General features: G+C 33.6%; 3 protein-coding genes across 3 annotated transcripts in view; 2 read left to right on the top strand and 1 right to left on the bottom strand.

Annotated features, from left to right (window-relative positions):
• Window positions 1-8979, top strand: part of LOC126812724 (E3 SUMO-protein ligase RanBP2) — a 35818-nt gene extending 26839 nt beyond the window's left edge. The window contains exons 26-36 of the mRNA XM_050539097.2: window positions 5-79; window positions 365-451; window positions 584-667; window positions 1366-1518; window positions 1900-2022; window positions 2423-2598; window positions 3040-3106; window positions 5228-5382; window positions 5834-5961; window positions 7032-7161; window positions 8222-8979. Of these exons, the coding sequence (XP_050395054.1) occupies window positions 5-79; window positions 365-451; window positions 584-667; window positions 1366-1518; window positions 1900-2022; window positions 2423-2598; window positions 3040-3106; window positions 5228-5382; window positions 5834-5961; window positions 7032-7161; window positions 8222-8287 (1244 nt within the window). The 3' untranslated portion in view covers window positions 8288-8979. The remainder of the gene's footprint in view (window positions 1-4; window positions 80-364; window positions 452-583; window positions 668-1365; window positions 1519-1899; window positions 2023-2422; window positions 2599-3039; window positions 3107-5227; window positions 5383-5833; window positions 5962-7031; window positions 7162-8221) is intronic.
• A 1731-nt stretch (window positions 8980-10710) lies between these two features.
• LOC126812808 (RNA cytosine-C(5)-methyltransferase NSUN2) lies at window positions 10711-14516 on the top strand. The gene has a single exon (XM_050539103.2). The coding sequence runs from the start codon at window positions 10845-10847 to the stop codon at window positions 13164-13166; it is 2322 nt and encodes a 773-aa protein (XP_050395060.1). The 5' UTR covers window positions 10711-10844; the 3' UTR covers window positions 13167-14516.
• Window positions 14517-15572: 1056 nt separating this feature from the next.
• Window positions 15573-25003, bottom strand: part of LOC126812750 (probable ubiquitin carboxyl-terminal hydrolase FAF-X) — a 54917-nt gene continuing 45486 nt past the window's right edge. The window contains exons 53-59 of the mRNA XM_050539099.1: window positions 22759-22818; window positions 21864-21972; window positions 21227-21335; window positions 20680-20773; window positions 20351-20427; window positions 19812-19881; window positions 15573-18595 (exon numbers count right to left, since the gene is read on the bottom strand). Of these exons, the coding sequence (XP_050395056.1) occupies window positions 18290-18595; window positions 19812-19881; window positions 20351-20427; window positions 20680-20773; window positions 21227-21335; window positions 21864-21972; window positions 22759-22818 (825 nt within the window). The 3' untranslated portion in view covers window positions 15573-18289. The remainder of the gene's footprint in view (window positions 18596-19811; window positions 19882-20350; window positions 20428-20679; window positions 20774-21226; window positions 21336-21863; window positions 21973-22758; window positions 22819-25003) is intronic.

Below are 25003 nucleotides of genomic sequence, written 5' to 3'. Positions count from 1 at the left end.
ACAGAGAAGATAAGTGCTGAACCATCCTTTTCCTCGCTAGCTTCTAGTGGAGAAAATATATTCACTCAATTTAATAAAGGTAATTAATTTATTAAAGCCCCAACATTCCAGATTAAAAGGCCATATGCCACCATCTTTATGCTCTGATATTGATGGTTGACAACTGAATGATGACTCATTTCTATCCATGAACAGCAAATGCAGTTTTAATCATCTAAATTATTATCAAATTAAGTGTTTGAGTTAAATAGGAAAAAGGTTATTAGTGTCTGGTAAAAAGTAAAACCAAGGAAAAAAATCAGTCCTCAGTATATATAATTAAATAAAATATCTTTAACCAATATTGTTTTTGTCTTTCATCCAGATAAACCAAGTTTTCAAAGTGATGCTCCTTCCTTTTCATCATTGGCATCAGGAGGAGAAAATCTTTTTACCAGTCCATTTAATAAAGGTATGTCTTTCTTTCAGTACCAAATATTACTTTTTACATGGTGTATGTATATTTAAAACTTTTACTTACGATTTCTTCCTTGTTTTATAAATTTAATGTGTATATATTTCTCAATTCTGTTTTGTTACACAGATCAGCCAGCTTTTGCTAGTAATGCGCCAACGTTCTCTACACTAGCATCTGCTAGTGAAAGTAGTTTTGGTCAGACAAGTAAAGGTAAGCTTTGGTTTTATACGCCCACAATTTCTGATAACTACTACTATACCATGTATATTTCGTTTGTCTTTCTGATTCTGTTTTTTTTTTTGTGAAACCACAATGTGATTAAAAATAGATTCTTATCATAGAAAGTTCCTCATAATTTTTCAATGTGGTTTCCCATTATCGGTTTTGCATGACGGCAGATCTACTAAGGTAAACAATCTAATTGTTACGATGGGATGAATAACCAAGTTCTATGTGCACATAAAAGAGCCTTCACTGTTTGAATTTGATGAAGAGTTGACTGAAATGTCTGCACGTAATATCCTGCATAGCACACTGCAGGACATATGCCCATCTTCATTATCCTGAGTTGATGCAAAATAGTAGGGTGTTAAATTTAATTTCACTTCTTCATTGGCTAGATAAGAGGTTGGATTCAATGAACAAAGATACTCTTAGACTGCTAAAACAATACATATATACATGTAATATAACATTGGAGTATATTTTGAACTTAATTGTATGACTATAAAATTACATTTAAGGTTCAAACTTCTTTAATTATTGGAAAAGGAACGTTTCACCATTCACTCAAGATTAGTCTTTGTATGATTAGTATGAAGGTTGAAACATTGTGTATTTTCACATTGAAGATGTTTGTACTAAAGAACAACCTTTATTCAGAACTTAAGTCTGTGAAATGATTTTAGGAAATAAACCGTTTAAATGGAGTGGAGCAGGACAGAAATTATTTAACACATCTGGTAATCAGGATGATGATGATAGTGTACATCATGAGGCTGGAGATGATATACATTTTGAACCTATAATACCACTACCTGATCTTGTAGAAGTGGTTACAGGTAATATACTGATAGCCATATACTGTGGAAAAATTAATCTTGTTAGTCTCATAATGTGGGAATTTATGCAGTAAGTAAAATATGAAAATGACAATTTATTATAACATTTTGATGTGGTGGTTAGTTTTGCGATGTCTGTATTTAAAATTTAAGATCAGATAAAGACATTGAGATATAACTGATTTGCGTACAACAGAGCCAGAAACTAAACTAAAATAAGCAAACAAACCGATTTCCACATAATCATTTGAAATGAAAATTTAATCATTATAGAGCTTGCCATATCGGGTTTACCCAATACAACATTTTCTTTTGAATTAAATCAAGATGTTTAGCTTCTTAAAATATTATAGTACCCGGTATTGTTTATTGTATAACCAGGTGAAGAAGACTGGCAGATCATATTTACACAGAGATCTAAACTATATAGATATGATAAATCTACTAGTCAGTGGAAGGAGAGGGGTACTGGTGATATGAAAGTAATGAAGCACCAAGATAAAGGTATGAATGACATAAATTTCAAACATTTAAAGATACATTGTCCCGAAAGTACTTATCGGGTGGTTATTTCTAATAAAAGTATGACAATTTTGGTATATATTAAATGTATAGACATCCAATCTTACTAGAAAAACACCCACGGGGCAAGCACTGGGCAAAAATGTGCTTTGACTGATGAGGGAGTAGTTGTTATTTCTTGATCAAATGGTTAGGTTGTTTTGGGAACATTGAGGGGTGTCAAAGTGCAAAAGACTGACAGAAAAAAATTAAGAATTTATTTAGGCCTCAATGTGTATGGTAAATGGACAGTAAGTAATGAAAAATACATTCTGAAAAATGGACCCTCCATCAATGAAGTTAGGTGACAAACATGGCTTCTAACAACAGTTTATTTTTTCAGATTTATACCGTCTACTGTTTAGAAGAGAACAAGTATTTAAAGTTGTATGTAATCATATGATATCATCTGCTATAAATATGAAGCCCATGGAGACATCAGACAAAGCCTGGTGCTGGGTCGCCGAAGATTTTAGTGAAGAGGAAGGCAAAGTAGAGAACTTTGCTGTCAAATTTAAGGTTTGCTGTTTGACACTATTTCGTTATGTGAAACTTACTTGTTTGTGAATATATATTGTCACGTGTTCATCGTCATAATGAGAACCCTATCACTTATTACAGAGTTCATTCCCTATTTATATTTGGATAAAGAATGCGATAGAGGATAGAGCTGGCAAAATCACAATTTTAAAACTTTTGATTGCAAATTATCGTGATTGCTATTAGTATTAACATATAATATGTAATGCTTGTAAATTTTTATAATTTTAGTTTTGACTTTTAGGCATGTTAACATCTTACAAGACAGATTTTAGGTTTGAATATTTGAAACTTGATGAGATTTTCAATTCCAATTCTTTTAGTTATTTTACTATTCAGATTTTTACTGTACCTGATAAGCCCTTTACAAGTTCCAAAATAGCCTTTTTTATTTGAATATAAATATTTTGTTTACTGCAGAATATTGAACTGGCTGCTAAGTTTAAAGAAACATTTGATGGAATTATTGCTACTCTACAAGAAAAGGGTCAGTTGAGCTAATATTGTATGATTGTATTTTACTATCTCTACTATGATTTCTGGATATAAATCTCATTTTGTGTAGCTGGGAGTTTAGAATCATTGCAGATTACTACCCGGGTAGCAGTTTATACAGGGTTCGCACACTCCTTGAAAATCCTGGAAAAACAAGATTACTCGTAACTCCTGGAAAATTAACACTTGTGGTTTCGTGTGTTAGCTAACCATTTTTTTCTGTGAGACTCACAAAATCGCGGCTCTTCTCCAGCATGGGAGGAAATTTATCATGAAAAATTTTCATATGCCAATGCTACTTTTACTTTCACAAAGGGAGAAACTCCCTTACTTCTGTTTCATAAATCGACCTCATGATTGGTTGAAATTGACTGGAAACTTTTAATTCCGGTAATATGCTTGGCAGCCCAATGTGTGTTTGTGATTATTATTGTTTGGAATAGATAAATTATATTGTAATGGTAGCATGGTGCATGAGTGAACCTGATAAAATAGAAACCTGAACAAGGTTCTTTCCATTACAGTCATTTTCCCTATAGCTAGTAGTCCTAAATGTCTATGCGATTATGACAATTCTCCCACGAAGAGAAAACATTTCACGCCACGTGACTTTAGCGTAAAATCTGAAGCCATTGACTGACATTTAGCCGACTTTGGATTACTTTTTCATCTCATTATATTACTAGCGATAGTATTATAATACTTTGATATTGATCTCAATACATGCAGATAATCTGACTCAAAAGTTATCGAAATATGAAATATGGAATTATCGTTTATGTACGGGAGACAGCGGTAAAATACTGCTCTGAAATCACGTTTCCAGGGATTTCCATTCACACGATTACAGCCATTGACTGAAATGTGCTAATTTCGACTAAATGTAGCCTGCTTTTTATACGCCCACATTTTCATGTGGACGTATATTATCGTCGCCCCTGTCTGTCCGTCCGTCTGTCCATCCACAATTGTTTGTGGACACTCTACAGGTCACAATTCTTAGCTGATTTTGACGAAACTTGAAATATAGGTTTATCTCCAAAAGATCTCTGCTGCTTTCAATATTGGCATGTATCGGATCGAAACTTCATGGATTATGGCCCCTGTTTGTACTAAAAATCACGTTTTTAGCTTGTGGACCCTATAGAGGTCACAATTTTTATCCGATTTTGTTGAAACTTGAAATGTAAGTTTATAACCCAAAGATCTCGGTTCCTTTCGATATTCGCGCATATCGGACCGTAACTTCCTGATTGTACGAAAAATCGCATTTTTAGCTTGTGGACCCTATAGAGGTCATAATTTTTATCCGATTTAAAAACCTGTATTATTATATCACCGTTACACCCTAAGGGCGACTGAGTTCGAATTTCGTGAAAATCGGCCCAAAACTGACAGATAAAATGGCCGCCCTTCGTTCGCAAATAGCGTAAAAATAGGATATATCAAGGTTGTGGACCCTATATAAGTCACAATTTTTATCCGATTTTGTTGAAACTTGAAATGTAAGTTTATAACACAAAGATCTCGGTTCCTTTCGATATTTGCGCATATCGAATTGTAATTTCCTGAATTATGGCCCTTGATTGTAGCATGTTCTCTATCCATCTCTCGAAAATGTGGGCGTATCCTGCCTGGCAGCCGCTGGTTATCTGATATCATCAACATTATAAATATTTAATATATTATCGTTCAAATTATTACAATTTTTATAAGTTTTAGCTGACAAATATCCGAGGATTTCAGTTTTAAAAGTGTTCTGAGTTGTGCACACCGCAACCTAGTCATGTTTGGGTTGTGGTGTAACAGTGTTGGGTTGTGGTATAACGACCGTATGTAATAAGTGGTTTGTAACAATGTAAAATGAGAGAATCTGAAGTGTTTTTCGCATTTTTTACAAATTTTTTTTATCTTTTTGTCCCCTGCATTTTGGAGAAAGTAGGGGACTATTAAAATGAGTTTGTCTGTATATTGCAAGAATAAAAAGTAAACAAATGTTTTGGGTTGTATTACCTCGTTCACCAAAATGCTCAATAAAATTTGATTTTGAGCGAAGGTTAAATATATTAAGTACAATAAATATAGACAAGATGTTATTCCCTGTTATTTACAGAAGCTAGCAGGGAACAAGATAAAAGTTTGGATGAAACTGTTACTACTGATGATAATGATGATGATAATGATGGTGATAATGATCATGAAGAACATATTGATGTATTATTTGATAAAAGAGTTACAATTTTTACTAAGGTTGACAATAACTGGACGGTATGGTTTTTTTTCCTTATATTGTTGAAAGAAACATAATTTAGATAAAGACAACCTGGAACAACTTTTTGTTGAGTTTGAATTCTTACTGATTCCGAAAATTGAAAAACAACTGCTTCTTTTATTGGCTAGTCCACAAGTTATATAGTAATAGAGAGTGGTTGTTCACTGCACAGAATGATTACACATGCAATTTCAATTTATTTATCAGGTCACAGAAATGTGGTCATCTCTTTAGGGTTGGACTTAAAAATAGATTTACAACCATATTTATGATGTAATATTTCTACACTGATCTCCAGGTTGTCAACAAAGTGTCAGGGGGACCTGAGCAGACATCTTTCCTTGAAATGTAATTCCTGTGCTAATACACAGTACACAAGCCATGTAAAATAGAAGAAAGTATTGGTAGAAGAAGTTCATTATTTATTTATGTTTGTATATTTTATAGAAACAAGGAACTGGTAATTTAAAAGTTGCATTACGTGAAGATGTAAATGGTAATGCTATTGATTTAACTACTGATGATGGTAATTGTGTCTGTAATCATATTGTCTGTCAAGAATATTATATCACCCTGTAAGTATCCTCAATTTTAACCCGCTTCTTAACTTGGGAGGGGGGGGGGGGTGGATGGCCGAATGGTTTACATGTGCGCGCTGTATCATAAGATCTGTTATTGAGTCAACTGGCGTGGTTCCGATTCCCCTGTTGTACGTGACAAGGAGTAGGGTCGCCTGTCCAACCTCGTGGGTTTTCTCCAGGTCCTTCGGTTTCCCACCATTGCTAAAGACCCCCTACACGCAAGAGAATTATTGAAATAATGTGTTAGACCCGAAATTACCTAGTTTGTGTTGAGTGGACGTTAAACCCCATTTCTCTCTCTTTTTATACGCCCACATTGAAATGTGGTCGTATATTGTTGTCGCCACCGGTGGACGCTCAATAGGCTAAAGTTAATATCCAATTGACTTTAAATTTATACACAGTGTTTAGGGTCATGAGACGAAGAAGCCTATTGATTTTCAGCGATTTTCGATAATTACTGTTGGAGTTATGGCCCTTGATCACTTCAAAAAATCTTGTGGGAACACTCTAGAGGCTAAAGTTAATATCCGATTGACTTTAAATTTATACACAGTGTTTAAGATCTTGAGACGAACAAGTATATTGATTTTCAAGAATCTTTATGACTTTAACAGCTAATGTTAGCATGGGGCAGAACTTTATAAAAACCAAACAAATTCTAATGGTTTTCTGATAATTACTTAATGAGTTGTTACTCTTAATCAGATTTTAATGTATTATAAATGTTTCATTACCGAAAAAAGTAAAAATATGTGACAACTCTTGTTGACTGCCCGGACGATATAGCTGCTGTGGGCGTATGTTTCATTGCCTGGCAACCTATCTTTAAATTCTGAGGGAAAATGTTTCGTTCATTCTGATTTTCTATTCTACCTAAGATCTAAAATATTCAAAATGGATACTGCTTAACTGCAGGTGCCACTAATAACAAGTGTGAACCTAGTTTGAAAAACCTGAATGGTAGTTTTCCACTTAAAATAGACAATGTTAACCAAGAAACCAGTTCAGTTACTGATCGAAGAACAAAAAATATTCAATATTTATTGTATACAATATTCTAGGGAACGAGCAAGAAAGACATGTATGTGGTCAGCAGTAGATTTTTCAACAGGTCCGCCTATAATGTGTGAATTTAAAGCCCAGTTTAGTTCACCTGCTTCAGCTGAAGAATTCTTTACAGTTTTTAGATATGTGAGTTTGGGTATAGCATTTTGTGTGTTTTGATCTTGAACAACAGAAATATCTCTATATGCTTTTGTCTGTCAAAGAGTTATTTCAAAGGAATGACTTTCCTTCCCTTCGCTAAAGGCATTATCATTAACCAGTAGAAACTGGGTTTGGAAAATCCTGAATGTTCTTCATGCGGCCCCAACCAAACCAAGATCTTTCATGTCAAAGAATCTAATGTTGACTTCCTATGTGTCAACAGTTCATAGTTTTGAGCCAAAAGATGCCCTGGTTTTGAACTGTACTGTAGTCATTTGGAACTGTGATGTTATCAACTTATCACCAGACTAAATAATGTATCCATTAATTTTTTTCTCTAATTTTAACAATTTTAATTATACCAAACCAACAATGCTTTTCAACTCCTCTTCGTCTTTTTTTATGGGGGCGTTCAGAAAAGTACATATTTAGAAGGAATCCTAATTTGAAGGATACACTGATGAAAGCAAGACTCATCTATCCACCACGGGACCCGCAAACCAGTGGAGTCACGGTTCAAAATCTATTCGAAAAATGTATCATGAAGGATTGTGATATCTGCTACAAATTAGACCAGAATAACTACTTTATTAGTGGTAAAACTGGCAAGAAATATTCCTGCCGCACGGGCTATAATTGTTTAAGTAGAAATGTAGTCTACCTATTAACATGCTCCCGCAAAAAACAATACGTAGGAGAAAGCAAACATGCTTTTCAAAACGAATAAAGAACACTATGCAGATTTTGGACACAACAGACCAAAGGCGGTCGCACTACACTTCAACTTAGACGTACGAGTAGAAATGTTATGATTAAAATTATAGAGCTTTTTAAGACTGACCCAGATAACGGCAAAAACGATGCTGTAAGGAAAGCCAATGGATTCACACATTATTGTTTACTATTTTTCTTAGTTATTGGTTGTCTAGTCATGGTGAAAATATTATTCTCTTTGACAAAGACCTAGAAAATGTTGATAATGTGACCAACTACATAAATTAGATATTTTAATATATGGTTTTCCATTATTTTTTTTACATTTCAGAGTCTCAAGTTAGCAGCCGATTCAGAGCTTTCAAAAATCAGTACAAATGTGAATGGTGAAGATTGACGTAAATTAAGGACACTGTTTATCTAACATTATCTCGGTGTGTTATATTGTCAACAAATATGTTTGTAGCAATTCCTATGTAGGAAGACTACAAATAAGAAGCTCAAATATAGTGTACCGTGTGCTAACTTAAATCCTGGAATCAAAATAAAACTGTGATTTCAAACAAATGTTTGTGTAAGCATTCTTGATAAAAGTGTGTGGACTGGACTGGACTGGAACTTATGGATTTATAAATAAAATCTGAATTTCTTTTATGCCTACCATTATGTTTCTAAAGTCATTGTATCCGAAGAAAAGTCTTGAATATATTTCCATTTTATGGTGAATTGTTGTTCCATTTTTTGTAAAAAAAAAACCCGCAAAGATAAATCAAGCGATTTATTAAATAGTGCTAAATAGTCAGAATTCCTTTTGTTGCAAATTAAACTACACCATTTTGATTTTATTTCTTTGGGTACCCTTTTTAAAATTATACCGCTTCAGATCATGAAGAACAATAAAATTGTTTCTGTTGTAATATATTGAATTGTACATGTATATGTAACTGGTAATCATGTATAAAATTAATTTATGTATTTCACTCAGCTGGTTCAACCTTCTTGGCTGGACTCATTATTAATATATCTTGTCAAATATGTACATTCAAACTATATTGGAGATAAAAAATAAATGTTTTCCTCAAAACCGAATTACTGTCATGACCTATTTTTTCGACACTTTTTTTAAAAGAATCATTCTGACAGCCATTTGTTCAGTGTGCTTTTCTTATTGTATGCTTTGCTGCAGTAAATGAGGTTTGCTGTATGTGAAAATGAAATGGTGTTTAACATCCTTTTCTGCACCAACCGATCTAATGAAAACGGCCATATGCCATGCTGGGTTCTTTCACATGCGCACCAATTTGTAAAAAAAACCTAAGTTTTTCATCCAATAGGAACAAATAGACACTGTTTCTTACCAGGCCTGCTATCCTGCACCAGTGACAATTGGAACCTAAACTAAAAAATACTGATGAACTTTCTCAGCCAACACAGGGATCAAACGAAGGATCTGGTTAGTGTACCAGCTTCTTACTTATTGAACCGCCATGGCTGTCGATTGGCTGTATGTTATTGTTAAATTGGGATAGGGGTTGCGGGAAGGGACTCTTTTCTTCATGGCATGTTACAGGGATCTCCAATTTTCACGATTTTTTAAGCCAGTTCTTGTCAGGGAAATGTAACTAGTTCAGACTACAAAAAAGTTACTGGCCTATAACTCCCTTAATTTCCAATTACACTGACCCCAAACTGTACTATACATAGCTAAACATATAATAAACCAATTCCCATTGAACTAAAGTAGAAACCTTACGGCATAATTATATGATTTGTTTAAATCCAACTGCTATGGGAAATGTCTGTTCATTTTAAAATGGCCGCCAAACCAGAATCATGTGATTTCATGTCACTCGAAAATACAGAAAAACTGTTGGATAAGATGAGTAGTAACATAATTACTTATTTCCATGCAAACTGTGATATGTGTTGAAAATTTTGCAATTGAACCCAATTTTACTTGCGCAAAGCCCCGAATAGTATATCAGTTGTTGCCGTGAATAAGAATTGTCAATAAGAATTATCACGGCTACAATTATTGCAGCTAACTGCAACAGTGCTATCAGGTTTCACCATGTGTTTTAAAAAATCTTGTGCGTTTTGCATACCGATAGTTCATTGGCCAATCACGCTATTTTACCGACATTTCGCCTAATAGTTTGGATGCAGCTATGGCGGGTGTGGCGCCAGGCAGGGTAAGCTTACTCTTCCGGACACCTGTTACCACTGTTTGTCGTGTAATTTGTACACGAGGAGCAGTCCATTTGCTGATTACACTATTTTGCTTGAATACACTATTTTGCCTATAACGTTTTTTGGGACTTCGAATTCTGTCTTATGGTTTGGATTGTTCGCACTTGGTTTTATTTTATTGTGTAAATCGCATCATATTGCTAGGCTGTGCATAAACAGTGTAGAGATAAAACAACAATACTCAAACTTCAAATCCAAATGTACAAGTGACTCCGAACATTTTAGATGCAAGTTGTATGAACTGGCAGGTGGTATTCAATTTTACCCTGCCTGTATGTGCACAACACTCAACTATAAAATCCCAGTGAAATGCACATAGGATAATTACTGATTCCCACCCATTAGTTTCATATGAATGTAGGACCATTCATTATATAAGATATGTGTGTTCTATAGAAATGTGAAAAGTAACGATTATTTGGGGTACAATATTGGCTTTCCTATGGGTACGAATTGACTCAGAACACTTTTTAATTTATGAAGAAGGGAGATCAATAATAGGAAATGACGACATGTGTAGACGTGGGCATGCGCGTAACAGCATTTGATATAATTTCCGGTTAAATCAAAACAATATGGCAGCCCGCATGTAACACGCGGCAATAGTTGTGAAATAGTTGAGAAATAACATAGAACAATCCAAAATTCTCCGTATAATTAACAGATCTACTTATCTGATAAGAAGCAAGACTTTCTGCTTAAATATGGGTAGATCAAAGCATCGAAACAGAAAACGTAATGCTAATAGTGATAACAACAGTGCTGAACGTCAACAGAAGAAAGCTCAGTGGCAAGAAAAACGACAAGGGCAGGGACAAAAACATTATGAAGATCTGCGAAGGGAGAATAAAATATTTGACAAATATTATCAGGGACAAGGATTCGTGCCAGATGGTGAATGGGAGGATTTTCACAAAACTCTGACTAATGCTCTACCAGTGACATTTCGAATAAATGGCAACAGAAGCCAAGCCAAAGAAATGTTAGAAATTATTCAAGGTCAATATTTACAGAAAATGACTGAAGTGAAGGTGGATGGGGAAGTTGTCCAACCACCAAAACGTATAGACTGGTACCCGGATCAGTTAGCATGGCATATGGATGTGTCTAGAAAGGCCATGAGAAGCACTGTCATGTATTCAAAGTTTCACCAGTTCCTCGTTGCAGAAACTGAGAGTGGTAATATTAGTCGTCAAGAAGCAGTCAGCATGATTCCTCCGCTCTTGCTAGACATTAAACCTCACCATAAGGTTTTAGACATGTGTGCTGCACCAGGTTCCAAAACGGCTCAATTGATAGAACTACTCCATGCTGATGAAAAACAAAGAGTGCCAGATGGTTTTGTCATTGCCAATGATGCAGATAATAAAAGGTGTTATTTGATGGTTCACCAGGTCAAAAGATTATTAAGCCCTTGCTGTATGATAGTTAATCATGATGCATCTATCTTTCCTAAATTCAGATCAAACAGTGATGGGGAAGGGCAGAAAATGGAATTTTATCAATTTGATAGAATCTTGGCCGATGTTCCATGCAGTGGAGATGGAACTTTACGAAAGAATCCGGATTTATGGAAGAAATGGAATCCTACTCATGCCTACAGTCTTCATGGATTACAGATGAAAATTTTGAAAAGAGGTTTAGAATTACTGGCTGTTGGCGGAAGATTAGTCTATTCTACTTGTTCATTTCACCCAGCAGAAGATGAAGCTGTAGTGGCTCACATGCTCAAGAAATGTCAAGGCTCTGTAGAACTTATTGATGCTAAAAGCGAGATCCCAGAACTCAAAACAGTGCCTGGGATTAAAACATGGAGAATAATGAGCAAAGAAGGCACCTGGTATGAAAAATATGAAGATCTACCAAGTAATTTAACAAATCAGATTAGAGATACAATGTTTCCTCCTACACCTGAAGAAGAAGCAACAATGAACTTGGAAAGATGTATCAGAGTTTTACCACATCATCAAAACACTGGTGGTTTCTTTATTGCTGTTTTTCAGAAAACAACAAACTTACCTTGGTTAAAGCCCACTACAGATGAAACTTCTGAAGTAGATATTGAAGAAGTTGCTAAAATGGTACAAAAGGAAGCAGACAAAACAGAAACAGACAGCCAAATATCTGTAGACAGTACAGCTCTAACTTCAGGAGATGATAAAAAGAGAAAACCAGAAAGTCCAAAGCAGTCTAAACCTTCCAAAAAACCCAGATTACAAGGTTACAAAGAAGATCCATTCTTGTTCATGTCTGCAGATGATCCAATGTGGCCATCCACAAAGAAATTTTATAAACTACCAGATGATTTTCCGTGTAATCAGGCAATGTATAGATCAGAAGAAGGCTCCAAGCGATCATTGTACTTTGTTTCAGCTGGAATTAAAAATATTGTTGAATGTAATCGCGAAAGACTTAGGTTTATTAATATGGGTGTTAAACTCTTTAGTAGAAGTCCATCTCCTCTTGTACCCGATTGTGACTTCCGCGTAGCACAGGAATGTTTAACTTCCCTACACATGAAATTTACTGGGCGGCACATTGATATAGCAAAAGAAGATGCCTGTATAATACTGACTGAAGAAAACCCCTTTATTTCCTCATTATCAGATAAATCAGCTAAACAATTAAATGATATATGCCCTGGAAGTGTTGTATTTTACTATAAACCAGAAGATAGTAATGCTAAACCACAGTGTGAAGTAGTGTTCTGTGGATGGCGTGGTAAAGTATCAGTGAGATCATTTATTGGGGATCATGATCGACAACATAATCTCATGTTGTTTGGTATGAGTTTGGAGGAGATCAAAGCAAAAGCAGCTACACTAAAAGCTGAAAGAAAAGCATTGGCTGCTAAAAGTGTTGTCGATCCATTAAGTATTCCAATGGACAGTGATAAAGAAGAAAAACAGGAGTTGCAATCTAATGAAAAATTAGGTAATAAAAATGAACAATCTACTGATAATAAAGAAGAATTGACTCATATTGATAAAGGAAGTAAAGAACAATCAGACGCAACAGATAAATGATTTAAGATACCATGGATAGAAACATTTATTTGAATTTAAAAAGCACTAGTCAATGTAAAATAAATTTGGAATCTTCAGTGACATTTTTTGGTACAAGTACATGTACCATTTAATGTATAGAAATTTGAACAGGTATATGTACCTACATATATATGTACTGTATTTAATAAGCGATCCATGCATTTTTAAAACATTTTTTTATAAGAATCACAAATCGTATGTGCAACTCAAATATACATGTACCTGGTGCTTAAAATGGAGCTTCTATGAACTCTGTTTTCAATGAAATTTATAGTGCAAACAATTTTTATGTCCAGTCAGTGTTTCTGTTCATGAGAAACTTAGAATTTTTAATATTGTTTATGTATAAAGATATACAACCTACCCTATATTTATCTTTCAATGAAAAAAACACTACAACTAGAACTTGTTTTTATGCACCCACATATGCCATGCATATTCCTTGAAAGTACAGTTCAGAGACTTTAAATAAATATCCAGACTAAGACTAATAGTTAACTTCCCCTAATCCTGTTGCCCACATATTGCTGTGTTGATTTAAGTTAATGTCTTGCATAATTTGCCAATACACAAGAACCTACAGACCTTGGTATTTTAGGGGGTCTGTCATTGAGTCAAGTGTGTGGTTTTAATTCCCCACTGGTACGCGACAACCTGTCCGACTTTGTCTTTCTGCAGGTCCTCTGGTTTTCTCTCACTGCTAAAGACCCCTATGCTTCAATGGATTCCCAGAAAAGTATTTATCGGGTGGTTATTTCCCATAAAAGTATGGCAATTTTGGTATACATGGAAAGTAGAGATATCTAATCTTACTAGAAAAATGCTGGATTCCCCGAAAAAACACTCATGGAGCGTATAAAGGACAAAAATGTAAGGGTTCCCCTAAGCCTGACGATTAGGAATTTCTGCATGCGTGATGTCAAAGGTCACATGCGAACATTGAGCGCTTGATGTACAAGTTGATAAACTTTATGAAGAGTTAGACGTATAAAAATGACGGAAAAAGACACGGGTAGTGGATAATCTGAGAATTAAATTAGGATTTGATATTTGTAATAAATAGTAAGCGATTAAAGACTACATCGATTAAAGACAACATCGTCTTATGTATGCAATGAATTCTCTTCGGACTTCCAAGAGAGGTAAGTCACCTGACGTAAACATGACCCTGTTTGATCGAATTTTTATAGCACTAGCAGGGCATTACTTTGCAATTACAATGTTTGAGAAGGATTTGAAGCAAAATTATGACAAATTAATTAGTTTGAATATGTTTTTAGTCCATATATACCATTAAATCACCCAGGTTGTACACGCAAATGTATCAAAACTATACAGTTATATGGGACAACAATCACTGGTTTATTATACACAAGCACGACGTTTCGATAAGTATTCTCTTATCGTTATCAAGCACAATGACATTTAGTAAACTGTACATATATATAGACCCTCAAGTTTACTAAATGTCATTGTGCTTGATAACGATAAGAGAATACTTATCGAAACGTTGTGCTTGTGTATAATAAACCAGTGATTGTTGTCCCATATAACTGTATAGTTTTGTTATGTTTCCAATTGCTAAATGCCACTAAAGGATTATACGCAAATGTATCTTTAAGCGAATTATTGAAATAGAAACAAATTAAACCATGTTAGTCCTGAATTGACCTAGGTTTTGAGTGGATGTTAAACCTTATTTCTCTTTCACCTTGGTATTTCATCCCAATCAACATCATCAGGTTGCTACCCAATGAACATTACAGCCAGGGAATTTTTAAAACCAATACTTGTATTCACAGGAATTCGATTGACCATTCCATCAAATGGATCAGACACTTTCCTTGTTGGAGGGAACCAGGCTTGTGAAAAAATCCATGTAGAATAGGTGCTAAAGCTATTTTCTTTGGCATTAAAAACCTGAAGAGGTTCCAGGTTGAATTTAACTAGATGGTCTAGAAAAATCTCCCATATTTGCAAGAAGTATATTTTGGTCAGAAAACAAATGATTATGGGGTTCCAGTGTAAGTGGGATAAAGAATAACTTGTGTTGAAGAAATAAAAACTAAAGCAATAGGCAATGGTCTTAGTTGATTTCTTCCCTTGGGCTTTACTTTTCTCATTAGCATGGCCTTGACATTATTTCTATAGTTTTACTACCTCCATGCCAGTTATACAGAATCTACAAGATCAGATAATAGATCCAGTCATATTCCTTGCAACCTCACCCTAAAAATCTCTTGAGCAATTGGGTTGTACAAAATACAAAGGTGTCTCCTTGGGATGCTGATATTACTGATGACATAAACAATGATTTTTTCATAAATAAGATTTATATATTTTCAATGTGTATTGAAGAGAAATTATAACACAAAGACAATATAATTAAACTGCAACAACTGACACTTCTACAGTGGTTTTAATTCAATAATATCTGTAGAAATACTAACAGGTGCACAACTTTGTTGTGAATGGAACTTGGAAATATTTTATAAAATAATTTAAGCTAAATGAGAAAATATTATGATTAACATCAGTTTTTTTAAAGTTACATATAAACACACAAATGATATTAAAGCACATATGCTTCTTAACAACATAACATCTACCTTCCAATCGGACATATGTTCAAAATGTACACAAAGCTTCAATAGGCTGTTCACCTAGTTAAAATAAGCTTTTTTATAGTTTACAAAAAAGTTATCACTTGTTGCAATATACATGTACACATGAAAACAAAAATCTTAGACTATTTACAACTACAATTAAGCAGATATTTACATGGGTAGCAAAATGGTTGACTTCGAATTATCTTTTATATAAAGCTTTTTGAGATGTATAATATTTAAAATAGCATTAACTCCCATATGAGAAAATATTACATTTTGCAGGAAGCTTTGAATAAGCACCTGCATGCATGCAAAGTCCAAACAATATGCTCAGTCCTACATGCATTAGTAAAATGACAATTTTTTCAAAAGTAGAAAATAAATCAACTAATTGTTTTCATTTCATAAAGACTGGAAATTGAGGGGAAAAAGTCATGCATTTGAATTAGTTTTTAATTAGATGTTAAAATATCATAGGCTTCAATATTTTTCCTATTTCGATTATATAATATTAACACAGGTAATATTTTATAACCACAGTACTATAAAGTATGTCGATTTAGTTATTTTTACAAACACTACTTTTATTTTTTGGTCAAAGTATCAGCAATATTTTCTATACAATTCAACTAGGAAGGAAGAAAGAAAGAAAGATAACTTTTCAATCAATATATTTTGACTATAAAGTGTGTACATACAGTAATAATAAACATGTGGCTGCACCCCTTTAACTAGCACTAAATCAACAATTATCAAATGAATACAATAACTTACAAATGAACATCAACATAAATAAAATATACACAACGTTGTAACAAAAATCATCGTCTTTATAACGAGATTAATATGATTGCAGGTATCTTTCGCATTCTTCTATTTCTACGATCCATGACAGGAAGGCAGATTATTTTATTTTACAAAGATATATTGAACATACAGAAGCCTATACCTAATATCTGGACTAAGTTTATGGTAGTTGTTAATTAATCTCTATATACTATAGACATTGTTAAAACTATAATACAGCTATTTAACGTTTATAATATTTATACTATATTTACAGGCTGGTCTTTTTTATAAATAGTTCATCTTTTTTTCATATTGAGAAAATAAATAAATCTAACACTACTTGCAGTTTCAAATCTATATAAATTTTAAAATTTACTCAGACATTCAAGATAAAAAGATTAGGACACAAAAAACACTCCTAACATTTTCATCTCATTTATGTATGACTCAAGCAACATATATTCATGTATAAATTTGGATTAGAGAAAAAAAGATAGATCTAAATGGAAGTCAATTTTCAGCAAAGAAAACAAAACGAAACTAAAGAAGGAGACCTTTTTTCTTTCAACTTAAATTTTTTAAACGATTTGATCTTTGTTTTAGAGTCATGCTGAGAGAAAATAGTTACTTGTATCAATTGGTTTCTCTGGTCAACAGTTACAATAAATGTATCTGTAATAACACTTTTGACATTTCACAAGTAACGAATTTGAAAATACTTTAATTGATCAATGTTGACAATATTGGCAGATGACCAAACCATGTATTACTAAATGCCAAATCTTTTCAATCATCAAATTCTGGATCAGAATAGTAATATAGCCATTTTTAAAAAAATAAAGTAAAAAGACTATAGATGGCAAAAATTATGTCTTGTACAATATGTCATTGCCTAACAATGCAATATTTTACTAATAGCACTATAAAGATTACTAGTAATTATTAGGGATGATAATATACCATCATATACCATACATAACTGCAACCATACATTATTACCTGTTTATTAATTAAAGCTTTGCTCTCAGTAATATTATATACAATTGATGTGTATATTATCATATTAATAATATCTTGTATTGTTTAGGCTCATACATTTACATATAAGATACACACTATATTATCGTCTACTGCCTGATTTTCATTTCAAAACTATTCCAACTAGACATTTTGTGCAATTTTCGGGCATAACAATATCATGTATATCTGTCCTTGAACTGCCCTTCTTCTATCACTTCAAGAAATAATACAGGATTTTATACAAAATATTTCTAACTGGATTGTAATTTTAATAATCATTAGAATTGTACTTGAGTTGAGTATTAACTTAAACAAAATTTAAGTGTTATTTTAAAAGCGAGTCAAAGAGTTCTAAGAAACAGGTATTAAAATTATGATATCAATTTGCACACAATTAATATAGAATCGGTAATTTAATTATTACTATCACTATATTTTAAGACATTTCCTTTTTTTCTTCTTTAGTGCTCTTATCAATCACATCAGACTTTCATTGAAAAATTCATGTGTAGGACCTCTGCAGTTCAAAAGATATACATCTTAGGTTCAGACTTAGAATCATTTTATTCTAAATTTAATCTTAAGAACTGAACAATAGAATATTGCCTTTTTTTCTCTGGGAAAGTCTTTATCAAAAATAACCATAATGACTAATCTAATGTGTGTTTAAAAAATGAGTTCTAATTAACTAAGTATAATGTGAGAAGATTTTTTGGTGTCATCTGCCGCTGGTTCTTTAGTAACAGGCGGCGTCTGACTGGTTGATGAACTTTGACCTTCCTGACCTTGTTCAGGTTGATTAAATTGGTTGTTTATCTGGTTACTAGGGGTACTATGTGTTGAATGCATCTGAACTTGGTTATTTTGTAACGGAGGTTGTATATTACTATTAACGGAAACAGCAGCTTGATGAGTTGAGGTTGAAGTCAAGGAAGTTTCCTCACTTTGATTATTTTCTACATCTTCGACCACAGCTTCTCCTTCTTCCTCCTATAATATGAAATGAAATGGGGTTTAACGTCCTACTGTTCTGCTCCTATACTGGGCTAATGAAGACGGGCATACGCCATACAGTGTGCTATGAGGAAAATTTTGCCCGGGCAGCGGCACTATCGCCTACTCTTATATCGAATTCCAACTGCCAAGGGATCTTTTACGTGCATTCCAATGTATACACGGGACCTCGGTTTTTCGTCTCATCCGAAGGACTAGACAGCTGTCCTTGTCAGGCCCTCCGTTCTGCACCACTGACAAGGGGAAACCACGTCAGAAAATCTGGATGAACTTTCTCGGCCAATGCAGGGATCGAACACCCAACCTCCAGGCTAGCGAGCCAGCGTCTTAACCACCTAGCCACCGTAATTCCCCCTCCTATAATAAATTCAAGTACTAAATTACACATATTTATACCAAACACCAAATCAACAAAATGATAAAAAGAACAGGAACTTATATTGGTATGTGAGAATAAACTTATGAACTAATTTCTCTAAATGTTTGGACACACATTAAGGCCTTATAAGTTAAAAACATAGGTTGCCAGGCAACGAAACATACACCCACAGCAGCTAAATCGTACGGGCAGTCAAGAAGAGTTGTCACATATTTTTACTTTTTTGAGTAAGGAAACATTTATAATACACTCAAATCTGATTAAGAGTAACAACTCATTAAGTAATTATCAGAAAATCATTAGAATTTGTTTGATTTTTATAAAGTTCTGTCCCATGCTAGCGTTTAGCATACGAAACATTTAATATCATGGATTTAGCTGTTCAAGTTATCAAAATTCATTGAAAATCAATATACTTATCAGAAAATCAATAGACTTCTTCGTCTTATGACCTTAAACACTGTGTATAAATTGAAAGTCAATCGGATATTAACTTTAGCCTCTAGAGCGTCCACAAGATTTTTTGAAGTGATCAAGTGATCGATGGACAGGGACGACGACAATATACGACCAAGTGCATTCTTCCGTGATTGATAATTATCCTGAAAACTAGTAACCAAAAAGAATTGACTGTGATTGTGAAGGTTCAATGTTCCATTGGCAAGGAACGAACTGAAGATGAAATAACCTCTCCCACTATCATGGTTAACACATCTGCATACACAAAATCGTGAGAGAATATTCTGAATAATTCCAAAAATATATAAGAAAATTCTGTCAATATTGTCAAATTGAACGATATAACAGACTTACCTCTTCTGGGCAAAGTTCAAAAGCTTTAGCAAGAGTCATTCTAGCACTTTGTGACCTCTCCAAAAAGTACCTAAATTCAAGAATGCATTTATATTTATTACATTTTTTTTTTCTTAAAAAAACTTGAAACTGCTTTAAAAACAACATTATTAAGGTTAAATCTAATTTTTTTAACAACTTAAAGTTAATCTATACCAAAATGTACTCAAAATGATTATTAAAGATTTAATTAACAAAAAATGAGCTAAATATTAATGGTAGATAGCCTAATCTCCTGGCTTGGATTCAATCAGATTAAACAGAAGACCTTCAAAAGATTTTATCCAACACTTATAAATGTCGCTGACTTGTTCATATCGTCTGCAGAGGATGCAGAATGTTAACAAATTTTCAATTCATCATATCTTTGTAAATATTGAATGGAAATGAACCATGTTTGACGACTGATTCAACTTAAACAATATTATTATAGTTGGCATCGAATAAAACAAATAATAATCAGCAGTTTTAAGATTAGTGTAAGAAATAAAGCAACTTACCCATTAGATGTTTCATTAGATTGTGCTGGAGGTGACCAGTTATTATATGTATATTGGGCATTACCAGGATACTGTCTCTGAAACAGAAAATATAATAAATATAACCCATTATAAAGCCATTGCACCCCAACAGTATAATCATGAATCAGCCAATTAACCAGTTACCATATACAAAATAGGTGCTATTTTGTCCAGACAAATATCTGTTGAAATCAAAGTGGAAACAATTTTGGTATTGAGCAATCAGGACTGCCAAAGTTACATGGGGCATTATTTTAAAATATAAATCGTATTATTACAGTCACATTATATGAGCATTTATAACTTACTCTTTCCAATTCATCATTTAACCAATCAACAGCACAACTCCATTTTCTCTTTAGATCTCCATTTGTTTGAAACATATTTGCTGCAGGGCCGCAACTAAAATTAGAGGAGAGATAAGTCATTAAAGTTCTAGTTTATAGTGAAGTTTGAATAATGTCAGAATATCAGAAAGACTAAAACAGTATCTTGAATATTTTGCACAATTTGTGAAATCTTGTATCAAATTGCATTCAGGTTAATTTGTCATACTTATCTTGCACACAGCATATATTTTATTGTAGCTCTTGTACTTTTATCAAAAATACATATCTTAGCAGAATATTTCTTGTTGTTTTGCGAGAGATTTTGATTTAATCTAATTCCAGTTAGTTCTATTTTGTTCCAATTTTGTTTGTCTATTTTACATGAAGATGTGACTACTTTCATATCATTCTCTTTGAGGAATAGTGATTGGCTAAAACTGGGAATTTTATAGCCAGTGAAACAAAAATGAAAAGCATGGGAACGGCAATCTCATTTAATCATCCAGATTTTAATCATACTACTTACTGGGTAAATAAAGTGACCATCATTTTAATACATTGATAAGCACGTTTTTGATAATGATTTTTAGATCTCTGTATTGTATCAAATAAACCATCTCTATCTTCTGGTACCCCTGTAATTATATAACAGTAATAATGCATAACACTTTGTATTCAGGGTTACATTTTGATATCAGCATGGAGTTTCACAAGGATATGTTCCTGGTCCACTTAAATTGCAAGATAACTACACCATACCCACTAAACAAACCTGCCAACATTACAAGCAATAAACAACTAAAGTCTAAATCAAATCAAGTGAATAAATCTGGGGGTATGGCTTAAAGTGCCTGTTGCACTGTACATTTCCGAGTCTGTGGTGATATAGGTTTCAATCAAAATTAAAACAACCTTACAAGGGGGTCAACCCATAAAGTTGCCCCAAAATTGTATTATTCTAGTGAATGCAATAAATTAAACTACCTGTATGATGATGTATGATTGTACTTAAAAATATGTAATTTAAATCATGAATTTTAATAACAGGATTCAAGGTAATGAAAACCCTGGATACCTATGGATATAATTGTAATTAAATATATTGCATCTTCTGTGATTGTAATTGATGTTACAATATTTAAAGAGCATAATATATTACAAACCTTTGAGAGCATTGTGTATTCTATGATTCTGCCAGGAATCTTCTAACATTAACATTTGTAAAAGTAGATCAAGATAAGGACGTAATTCATAGGTACAAGAATAAGCAACCTGAAATTAGAGTTATCTGGTTATTACATATATTTCTATCATTAAGAAGTGTTAAAAACAATTGGTCAACCAAATGATTATATATTTGATTTTTGTCTGTCTTGATCACTACTGTCAAAAAGCTTCAAAATAGGTTCCCAGAAAAGTATTTATCGGGTGGTTATTTCCAATAAAAGTATGGCAATTTTGGTATATATGGAAAGTAGAGATATCAAATCTTTCTAGAAAATTACTGGATTCCCTGAAAAACACCTATGGAGCGTATACAGGACAAAAATGTCAGGGTTCCCCTAATCGACAGCCCGTCGATTAGGAATATCTGCACACGTGATGTCAAAGGTTGCACGCGGAGAATAAGTGCTTGATGTACACGTGATAAAATTTATGAAGAGTTAGACGTACAACACTTTCTGAGATAAAAATCACGGAAAAAAACGTGGGCAGTAGATAATCTGAGAATTGAATTAGGATTCGATATTTGTAATAAATAGTCAATGATTAAAGACAACATCGTGTTGTGTATGCAATGAATTTTTCTCCGACTTCGCACCCGTAAGTCACGTGCCACAAACATAACCTCTTTTGATTGATTTTTTATAGCAAGGGTATTCCTTGACAATTACAATGATTTGAGAAGGATTTGAAGCAAATTTATGATATATCATCAAATCACCCAGTTTGTACATGGGAATGTATCTTTAATTTTTGGTATTTTACATCATTATTAATGTCAAGCAAAAGGTACGTTTTATTACATCAATGCATAAAATATTCAATCAGATTTACCTGCCATAGGAGTTCACTAAGTACAGTTGATGAAAAATGAGGATTTTCCCAACAGCAATACTGAAATATAGGGAACATATTTTAAGGTATTGTATTTTCAACCTGAAATCCAGGAGAGAATTAGAATTACAATAATTCGAGTCAATAGTCTTAGTCTTAGTGTCCTACACCGATTGACCAGTGTTCTTAAACGGCTGTTTTTTGTCGGCTCTAGTCGATTGATGTTTAATCTAGCTAGCTGATTGGTAAAACAATCAACCGGCCACTATGGTGTCATAAATCAATCTACTTTTGGCTAAATTACAACTGATTAATTATGACATAATAATTAAGAGGGGTCAATCAATTTGCTTGTAGGTTACAACAACAGTCATACCTTAGTGAGAATCGACCATGTGGTTCATAATCCGAATAGATTAATTAGCACATTTAACAGTAATTTTGATAATCCAGTAAAAAAACAAAACATGCTGACTGATTATTCATAACAGGTTTGGTAAGCAGCTCTTGTAAAAATAACCCATGTGGCAAAAGAAGACGATATTGGCATGGTTTGCCAATCAAGCGTCTTCCATGCTCTGTATGAATTCCAGGTACCGGTAGATATTACAAGCCAACAGTGAGGCTGATGTCCCCCGCCGAAATAGGAAAATAATTAGAGGACACATATAAATTTATCACAAATTATCTTTTACAAAGTATTGAACAATCAAACAGTATATCTTTACTTATAGTCTAACAATCAAAGTAGGAGAGTTATTGTTTTCCAAAGTCTCGACCAATCAAATTGCGTATCGCTCTGCTTACCCTGAGCAGAAAATGCTCATTATCAAACTTAGTCAAGGTATTACTGTAATGAAACTATACACCAAGTTTCATCAATCTCACTTAATTAGAACTAAAGTTATCGTGTCCCAAAGCATCAACCAATCAAATTGCTTATCTCTGCTTACCCTAAACGGAAAATGCTCATCTTCGAACTCCATCAAGGCATTGACCTAATCAACACATACACCAAGTTTGAACATTCTAGCTCAATTAGGAAGAGAGTTATCGTGCCCCAAAGTATCAACCAATCAAATTGCTTATCTCTGCTTACCCTAAGCGGAAAATGCTCATCTTCGAACTCCATCAAGGCATTGACCTAATAAACACATACACCAAGTTTGAACATTCTAGCTCAATTAAACGTTATCGTGTCCCAAAGCATCAACCAATCAAATTGCTTATCTCTGCTTACCCTAAGCGGAAAATGCTCATCTTCGAACTCCATCAAGGCATTGACCTAATCAACACATACACCAAGTTTGAACATTCTAGCCCAATTAGGAAGAGAGTTATCGTGTCCCAAAGCATCAACCAATCAAATTGCTTATCTCTGCTTACCCTAAGCGGAAAATGCTCATCTTCGAACTCCATCAAGGCATTGACCTAATAAACACATACACCAAGTTTGAACATTCTAGCTCAATTAGGAAGAGAGTTATTGTGTCCCAAAAAGTGTGACGGACAGACAGACGGACGGACAGACGGACAGACAGATGGACAGACAGACGGACGAACCCATTTTAATAGTCCCCTGCTTTCTTCGAAAGGCGGGGGACAAAAATAATAGCTGGATCTGACATTGTTAGAACACCAAATACACTGAGAAACAGTCATTATTTTCCCAAAAGAATCTCCAATGCCGAATTCCAATGACACATGACATATCCGTTAGAATTAGGTCAATAAACCAGTTTTAAATAGTGTTTACAGTTATGATTTTTTTATTTTATACACATTCTGACAAAGGCTTAATTTCAAAAACAATGTCGTTTTTATTGAAGGCTATAACATAATCATATGGAATTTTATTTTAAAGCAATTTCAATTATGGTTGTCATGTGACAATTATGCCGTTTGTTTATCACTGACGAATGAATAAAAACTTTTACGTGACTAGTTATGTGAGAGACAAAAAACTACAAATTGTGTTATGAGGAAATGCCATGGTGCTGTATCAGCTTATTTTGGCTACAGCATTTTCTGATACTGGCAATAGTAAAAAAAAATGCTAATATTTTAGATTATCGACTGATGAAACACTGTTTCATCGTATAATCGAAGACAGTAATTTATTCAGGAATATTACTGACGTGAATTTCAAGCTAGTACGTGAATTAAATATGGAAAATGTTCAAAAGGTGTACCTATTCGTCTTTATTTTGGTGGTAATCACAAACATTAGGATACAACATTCTCT

Source organism: Patella vulgata, chromosome 1, assembly GCF_932274485.2.
Source record: "Patella vulgata chromosome 1, xgPatVulg1.2, whole genome shotgun sequence".
Taxonomy (NCBI): Eukaryota; Metazoa; Mollusca; class Gastropoda; family Patellidae; genus Patella; species Patella vulgata.
This window is presented reverse-complemented; position numbering and strand designations above follow the sequence as displayed.